Source organism: Hypomesus transpacificus, chromosome 17 (genome assembly GCF_021917145.1).
Source record: "Hypomesus transpacificus isolate Combined female chromosome 17, fHypTra1, whole genome shotgun sequence".
Lineage (NCBI taxonomy): Eukaryota > Metazoa > Chordata > Actinopteri > Osmeriformes > Osmeridae > Hypomesus > Hypomesus transpacificus.
Genome location: NC_061076.1, coordinates 6,835,370 through 6,843,317, shown reverse-complemented (window position 1 = coordinate 6,843,317; position 7,948 = coordinate 6,835,370). Strand labels below are relative to the sequence as shown.

Genomic DNA, 7,948 nt, shown 5'->3' with positions numbered 1-7,948 from the left:
GCCACGTGAGCTTATTGAGATGCAGTCCTGAGCTTGTAAGCAGTAACAGCTGCAGGAGGAAAGGAAGGTTGGGGATCATGTGGGATGAAAAGGGGTCAGTGGTTCTTCTGTTTCTCAACCAACTGTATTTTGTGTCTATTTATTTAGAAGAAGGGACACAGAGTAACTTATTGATGTTCTTCTTACATTTTCCTGGAATGGTAGAACAAATCAAAGGAGAAAATGATCAAAAAACCTACTGGCATTCACGTCGGTAGAAAGAAATCTAAATCTCATACTTCCAAACATGACCAAATGAACAAAGACAAAACGTTACAAAGAAAAATAAACCTTTCAGTTTAGTTTAGGATATTTATTACTGGGATTTCAGCTGAAGACGCTTGAAGACTTTTTCATGGAATTGTTTAATTATTTGTACTTTACATGCCAGAAAAAAAATAAAATAAAAGTTACAAATCTGAGTGAACCAAGTTGATTTTATTGTTCAATCTTGTTTATTTGCTTAAAAAATGAATAGATTATACTTAATTTTCTAATTTGCATGTCATTGTTTTGTCATGAATGCACAACAGCATCCAGTTGCAATAATTACAGTGATGGGGAATTTAATGTCAACACATTTTCAGAGTCCTCCCTTGGAGAACTAAATGTTACAGGCACAGAAATAAGCCTTACAACAATGTTAACTATTACCCTCTGTGATACTGAAAGTTACATTTTTGGATAAATAGCTTCAAATGGGTATGAGCCAAATCTTACCAATACCAACATGCTTTAAACAGACTTAAGGCAGATTAATTATGCCTTAGCTCAAATGCTACTTCATTACACCTTTTCAGACTTCTAACTATTAAATACAGCAAAGCATTTTCCTGTCGATATTTCAGTTTGGCAATGAGATAAAAGAAACCAATTCCGATCATTTTAAAAATCATCTTTATTCAGATTTCTTGGTTGGAATGACATTCATTTGGACACTAACTGACACCATATCAGATTGTTACAACAAAACAGGTGACAAACAGAAGTCTGACCAACAGAAGAAGAATGGAAGTTTCTTCCAGCAACACCATCTCAGAAGTAGGAATGCTACAAAGAAGGTGGTAGCCTAGCAGGGTGTGTGTGTGTGTGTGTGTGGGGGGGGGGGGGGGGGGGGGGGGGGGGGCTGTCCCCAATGTGGTCCCAAAACAACAACCTAGAAAAAGCAATGAAACATTAACAAAAAAAAAGTTACTGAAACAACAAATGCCAACGTTTCCTTCCAAAGATCAGGCCAAAGCCAGAGGTACACAGCAAGTGTGACAGCTTCTATAGTACGTACCGCTCTAGGCTGCCTACAGCTCCTCGTGGTCGTGGAGGGGCGAGTCCGCGCCGGGCGGCTCCTGGCACACGGCGGGCGTGGTGAACTCCATTAGATACTCACAGCGACTGGGCTCCGAGGTGGACGTCACCACCGTCTCCTTCCCACAGGTCAGCTTCACCTGACACCAGCACATCGTCAGCATCTCAACCAGCTGAGTACCTGGGACAACCCTGTCTGGATCTCTAGCTCCCACGACTACACTTCCTTAGCTGTACCGAGCTTGATTTGAAGCGGTCAAGCGTTTTGCAAAAATCGGCAGAATTGCACGCCAGCAGAAACGCACTCCAGGAAGGTGACAGGTGGTCATGTGACTATTCGACAATTAACTGGACTGGATTCGACTGGACTGGAGACTTACTGTGGTGGATCTGTTGGGGCCCTGCCAGCAGCCTGTCCCATGATCATACTTCATCAGAGAGTAGATGTTGCCCTCGGGCCCTGCCCAAGTGCCCCAAGAGCTAAGGGGGAGGGACACACAGAGAGACCACAGTGGTTATTTACAGTCATATTAGCCTTCAGTAAAATAAGGGAATGACTAGAAGGTTCTCTCTTACCCGAGGTTGGTCTCCGATCCCCCAAACTTGGGTTTCTGTGTCACTCGATTAAAAGGACACAGTCTGTAAGTGTACCTGAAATGATGAGAAGTTGCTGGTGACAAGAGGGTCACAGTCGGATATCGAAATGAAACACTCTCTTGACCGCACATACAAACATACACGACATGTGACTTACTCGCTAGTACTCAATTCGTAGCACTGGCTGTAGAGGTAAGCAAACTCTGCACTGGGGCCAAAGTCAAAAGAGATCTCCTTCTCCAGATTCCTGGATACACCCAAAAAAACGCAGATTTAGATTGCTATCGACTCTCCTCCGCAGATTTACAGCCAGACGGGTCGTCCATAATGCGGCGAGTCCCTCACTTGATTTGATCGTCGATCTCACGGAGTGCTCGTTCGGCTTCGTCAAACTCGTCCCGGGATTTCTGTGCAGCTGAGGGGTTACATTATACGATCTTACAGCCGCATGGCTCAAAAGGATTTGGTCCAGATAAACCAATCAAGTAAAAGAAACGGGACGCCTGCATTTATTCCGAAGCAATTTGTCTCCGTTTCAAAAAGGTGCTTTAGTCATGAGCACATAAGGAACTGGAGTGCTGAATCAGCTCACCATCAATCAGGCTCTGTGTCACTGGATCATAGGGTGGCATGGAGACCTGGTCGTCATCCTCCTTCTTCTCTGAAGTCGTTGGGGTGGGAGGTATCTACGCACCAAACACACTGGTTCACTTCTACATCTTCCAGACCAATCTAACCCCCGCCCCCCCTCCCCCACACAGGTGAGCTGTTGGGATTGAATGTGTTGACTGATGTTCAATCACCCGGGTAGCAGACACAGGTTAAAAGGGTGGTTTTCACTCTGGTCGCTCCCGACAACATGCGACTGTGCCGCGATCCAATTTCTTTTGCACTAGGGAGCCCACTATGATGCTCACAAAAGCATGAGCCATTTAAATCACTTTTCACAGTCGTCAACCAGCAGTGTAATTGTTTCTAGAAAAAAGCGATTGTCAGGGCTTCTAAAAAGCTTTTCCATTCATGCTTTTAGGAGTCGAAGCACAACAGCCCGACTGTGATAAACGAGTCTTTGGTATAAACAGCGAGTACGCGATAAATACCCTTGAAGTAAGATTAGTATAAATGACTACAACAAAGCATAAATCCACATCACATGAGCTGGGTAAAATGAGAGTTGTGAAAGTGCCGTTAGATGAGCTCATTGACCCCCCTCCCCCCCTCTCTCTAAAGAACAGACAGGCAGAGACAATCCCTAAAGAATAAACACTTGCACGCACCTTGCTATCTTCATCCTCGGGCTCGTCGTCTTCCTCGTCCTCGTCCTCGTCCTCCTCTTCGCCGACGTCTTCCTCGGGGTAGGAGTCAGATTCGCTTTCGGGGACAGGCTCCCTCGCCTCCTCCTGGGGGGGTTCCACTGGTGCCTGGCTGTCTGCCTGCGCCACACACACACACACACACACACGCAGTCAGCCACATCCCTCCTCACAAGAGAACCGTAGATGCGGAGAGTAGATCAGCAACTGTGTAGTTACCTCTGATATGTATTTGTCTTGGATTCTGCTCCACGTCATCTCAAACACCGCCGTGTCCACCCTGTCGGTTGCCCCCAGCAACTCCTGGGGAAACAGAACACATGTATAGGCATTAGACTCTGTTGGGACAGCTATGGAAGAAAACAAAATCAAATCCACTGTGGAAGCTATGCTGGCATCCGGTAGTGAGATGGAATGTGTTCCCAGGAACCCAGAGAGAGGAGAAGAGATAGAACGCGACAGGGTGTCTTACCTGGGCTTCTGCTTCTGTCAGAGTGCCATCGGAATCTGGGTCAAGCTCTGGGTGGGACTGAAGCTCAGCCACAGAAACGCTGGGATGAACAAAAGCAACCCCTGAGTCAACCACGGAGGAATCTCTTGAATGACACGGAAACAAATTGATGCGAGATCCAGAAATCCACTCACTAGCCGTCTGCATCATCATCCAGCTCCAGGAAAGCCTCGGCCATCCTTGCCTTGTCCTTCTCCATGCGAACAAGCTCTTTCTGTTCTGAGAATATTGAACAAAAGGAAGAAAATAAAAAAAGGAAGACAATGGGATTATTTTTATTTCATTCCAAATGACAATTTAAGAACACCTGTACCTTTCAAAGTAAATAATTGACTATGTATTAACCATTAGCCTTGATTACAGAGACGTGTCTTTTTTCCCTTAGGCGAATCAGCTCCACTCCTTATTCAGTTATTACCAACTGTAATATAGACTCAACAACCAGTTGTCCCTCGCTTACAATTAAGTGTCTAAATGAGAGTTGACATAGAAACGACAGCCTGCATATGGATCCACCCCCATGTCAAGTCTCCCCCAAGCACTGTCAACCAATAATCATCACAGAAATTCAGTCTCTGTGCTCAATCTCATTAGAACAAAAGGAGTTGAGTCGTTATACTGTAGAAACTAGCAGAGGCTACATCTCATTAAAAAGGTTCCCATTCTGATCGCGTAATTCATTTTTATTAAGAGTTGGAAATGTATTTGATTGAAAATCCCAACTCAAAACGATAGTAAAACCATCTCACAAGCTTTACTTGCGTGTGTTAATCATCATTTAGATTTTCTTCTGTGATTCTTCACAGCTATCGGGTCTAATAACGGCATTGTTCAGTACAAAAACATGTTACCTCTGTGCCCGAGAACCACAAAATGTCAGCGGTCATTAAACTATTACATACCATCCCAGGCCTTTAGGTGGCGTTCTTTAGCTTCTTTTTCTGGTTGTTCTGCAGTTTCCTTCACTGTTCTATAAGCCTCCAACTTCTCCTCAGACTCCTTCTTTTTGATCTGAAGCTCTTTCACCTTGTCCTATAGAAAAAGAAAAACATTAGAGAAAGCTCATACAAGTCGATGAAAGTATTGTGCCCTGATTTGCCTTTCTCACCTGTTTTTCCTCTTGGCCCTTTTTGGCTTCATGTATCAGTTGCTGCTTGAGCAGAAAACCTTCCTTAGCCACCTCAGCTAGCTTCTGCAGGCTCTCCTTCTCCAAGCGGCCCAAATCCCTGAGGATCAAAGCAATACAATTAGAACAATGACTGGATGGAGGAAACTCTGAATTTGTACACGTGTGTGGACTGCAGTGTTGTGCAAGTTCATACCTCTCATGAACTAGTTCAAAGTTCAGTTCATACACGTGAACATGAATCGTTCATGTCCATAGATCACCATTTAAATTCTGAACAAGTTCATAGTTCAGTTCATTTCACAGTTTTAAGGTGGAAAGTGAGAATGAAAGACTTAACTTGTTCTTTAAAGAAAACTTTATCCATCACTACCCCTTGCCTTAAACTGTACTCCATATGTATCAATTCCTAAAATAAATGTTTGAATTTTTTTAATTATTGCTAATTTTGCCTGTTTAATCATTCATACCCTGCAAACAAAAGGCACAACAAATCATATTGCTATGCCTTGCTATGAAATCAAATTTTAGGCTAGACCTTAAATTCTATCATTTAAATTTATAAAATTTAAATAAATGTGTGGAAAGAGGACAAAACCTTTCAAAAACATTTAAGGCTAGCTGGATGCTTCAGCGCCACATGCCGTTTTAAATTAGATGCAGATGAGGCTGACGTCCGGACTTGCCTTTTCAGCGCAAGAGGACACAATTTGCACAGAAAGGTGAGATTTTTACTGTCGGAGTCTTTATCAGACTGTGTGTAAAAATCCCGCAAAAGATAATAAGGTGCATCTGATGTAGTTGCTGAGTCTGCGTCTCTGCTTTCACTTGCCATTTTTATGAGACCGTCTTGGAATACGTTGCTTGTTTGGTCTACATGTGTGTGCGATGAATCATGGGTAATTGAGTGCAAAATCTAGTTAGTTGGTTTAGGTTTTTTACGGGCACTGAGCAACGACATGGTGCAAGTATTTGATTTAGACAGCGTCTCTCCTCAGGAGAAGGAAAACATTCCGTAACGTTTGAGCTAGACCTCAGATAATATGAACGTGTTCACCGTTTGTAATTCATAATTTGTCATTAAGTTGCGTTCAGTTCATCGTTCTCATAAAAATGAACGTGTTCTTTTGAACTCGTTCGTTCAGTTCATCGTTCTCATAAAAATGAACGCGTTCTTTTGAACTTGTTCGTTCAGTTCATCGTTCTCATAAAAATGAACGCGTTCTTTCGAACTCGCTCATGCACAACGCTGGTGGACGGAGGTCTTTGCTATGACTGCTCACCTGCAGGTGTTCTGACATGTAGCACCGCTGTTGTACTCATCCGTCGTGTCACAGCAGTCTGTGGAGGGGGGGAAGGGAGAGAGTGCGTCACACACCTGTACACACGTAATGAAATCCCAAGACTCAGCAGAGGACAGGCATTGACCTTGACCCCCAGGTCAAGTGAAGACATTTGCATCTCTTACCACAGATGCCATCATTGATGCGTGAAGAAGGGATGAAGGTGGATCTGAAGCCAGCATTGGTGCAGTGGAAGCTGCCATTAGGGCAGGCAGCTGTACCTGAAATGCATAACAGGGATGTGTACTTTAAATGGCACGTAGGATTTATATGACACCTAATGGATCAGCAGCACTTGATCCCTCGCAATGATAACTGTATGCCAAGACAAATATCTCCTGTATTTTGAGAGCCTCGTACCTGGCTCATCAGAGCCATCCTTGCAGTCACAGTAGTCATCATTGACCCTATCAAAGGGGATGGTGCGAGAACCGTCCAGACAGGTGAAAGGCTTGTTTTCTTCATAGAACTGACGCTCTGTGCAATCAAACCATAGATGATAATCACATGATTAGGCAGTGAAAAACACGTTTACTGCTATATCCACATACCCTTAGTTGTGAGACAGTATATTGAAGTAGTCAGATAGTACATTGAAGAAGAACGTTCCATTTGACTGTCTTAAACTTCAAGCTTACTTGATAGAGGAACGCCGCGCGGTCGCTGGATCTCCACCGCTGTGCATGTACACACCACCAGGCTCATCAACAGAAGTATGTGCACACTAGACATGGTGCGGTCTGCTTTTTGCAGAGCTCAACTGTCCAAAGAAAAGTCAACACAATTCCCAAATTTACGGAAATGAAATCCCGGTTCGTTTGCTATGACAGCTAGATAGAGTTCAGCAACAGCCGAACATTTGCTTAACAATAAGAAGCTTTTATTAGCGCCACCTTACGCAGTGGTAGCTTAAGCTAACAAGCTAGTTAGCTAGCCATGTGGCTAGTTCAATTATATAGGCGTAACGATGGCAGACTTAGCACTAAGAGCATAAAGACTGTATTTGGCTACAATGTCTGCGAAGAGTAACAACTTATGATACATTTGCTATGACAAGAAATATAATATTTGAGGAATAGAGAGTGAGAAGCTAATCATTCATTGCCCTTCCTTCTTCCGCACTGCCAACAACAAAACACTCTTAGGACGTGGGTTACGTACAATGTGGTGTTTTTCTCTGATTGGACTGCTACATGTGTTTCGCTTGGTGATTGGAGAAAACTTAAGGAGACATCAGAAGAGGAGTATTCTGGGTAAATGCGTCGGAAGCAGCCATCTCATGCAAGAAGATCAAGTCAAATAGAATGCCCAGTGGCCCATTATGTCTATTAGCTATATGATGTGTCCTTACTGTGTCGGTCGTCCGCTTGCCCCACGATGTGCGTTCTGTATCAAATAAACGGGGAATTAAATAAAGGTATCCCCGTCTTTAAATATGGCTTGGGGTCAAATCAGCTGAAAAATATATGCACTGGTATTGTGGAAGGCAGGGTGGAATGTGTTCACATTTTCTTTGAAATAAGGCAACAAATGGAAAGTAAAACTTTGCATGTTTGATTTAATATAAAAATCTTCCTTTATTTGTAATCTTAACACACTTTACAGTACCGAACAGTGAAATAAAAGAAAAATATACTGATATATAATTATTTTATATATAGTTGTTTGCTTATTAAATGCATTTTATTCACAAAATGACACTTCAGTTCTCTCAGAG

The 7,948-nt window shown here is 43.2% G+C and overlaps 1 protein-coding gene across 1 annotated transcript; it reads right to left on the bottom strand.

The window, feature by feature from the left end:
* Nucleotides 1–1,136: 1,136 nt before the first annotated feature.
* On the bottom strand, nucleotides 1,137–7,378 carry prkcsh (protein kinase C substrate 80K-H). The gene is made up of 17 exons (XM_047037593.1): nucleotides 6,870–7,378; nucleotides 6,592–6,708; nucleotides 6,357–6,452; nucleotides 6,172–6,229; nucleotides 4,871–4,988; nucleotides 4,665–4,794; nucleotides 3,897–3,981; nucleotides 3,724–3,802; nucleotides 3,471–3,554; nucleotides 3,216–3,371; nucleotides 2,531–2,624; nucleotides 2,284–2,353; nucleotides 2,096–2,185; nucleotides 1,918–1,992; nucleotides 1,722–1,821; nucleotides 1,322–1,481; nucleotides 1,137–1,195 (listed from the first exon to the last, which is right to left on the bottom strand). The coding sequence occupies exons 1-16, from the start codon at nucleotides 6,961–6,963 to the stop codon at nucleotides 1,335–1,337; spliced, it is 1,593 nt and encodes a 530-aa protein (XP_046893549.1). The 5' UTR covers nucleotides 6,964–7,378; the 3' UTR covers nucleotides 1,137–1,195; nucleotides 1,322–1,334.
* Nucleotides 7,379–7,948: the final 570 nt, after the last annotated feature.

Bases quoted from the DNA above. Each gene is read 5' to 3' on its own strand.
- prkcsh (XM_047037593.1), bottom strand. From the start codon at position 6,963: ATGTCTAGTGTGCACATACTTCTGTTGATGAGCCTGGTGGTGTGTACA. The intron at 3,372-3,470 runs GTAACTACACAG...TGTGTGGCGCAG, and splicing joins AAGACAAATACATATCAGAG to GCAGACAGCCAGGCACCAGT. The intron at 1,993-2,095 runs GTAAGTCACATG...TCATCATTTCAG, and splicing joins TACGAATTGAGTACTAGCGA to GTACACTTACAGACTGTGTC.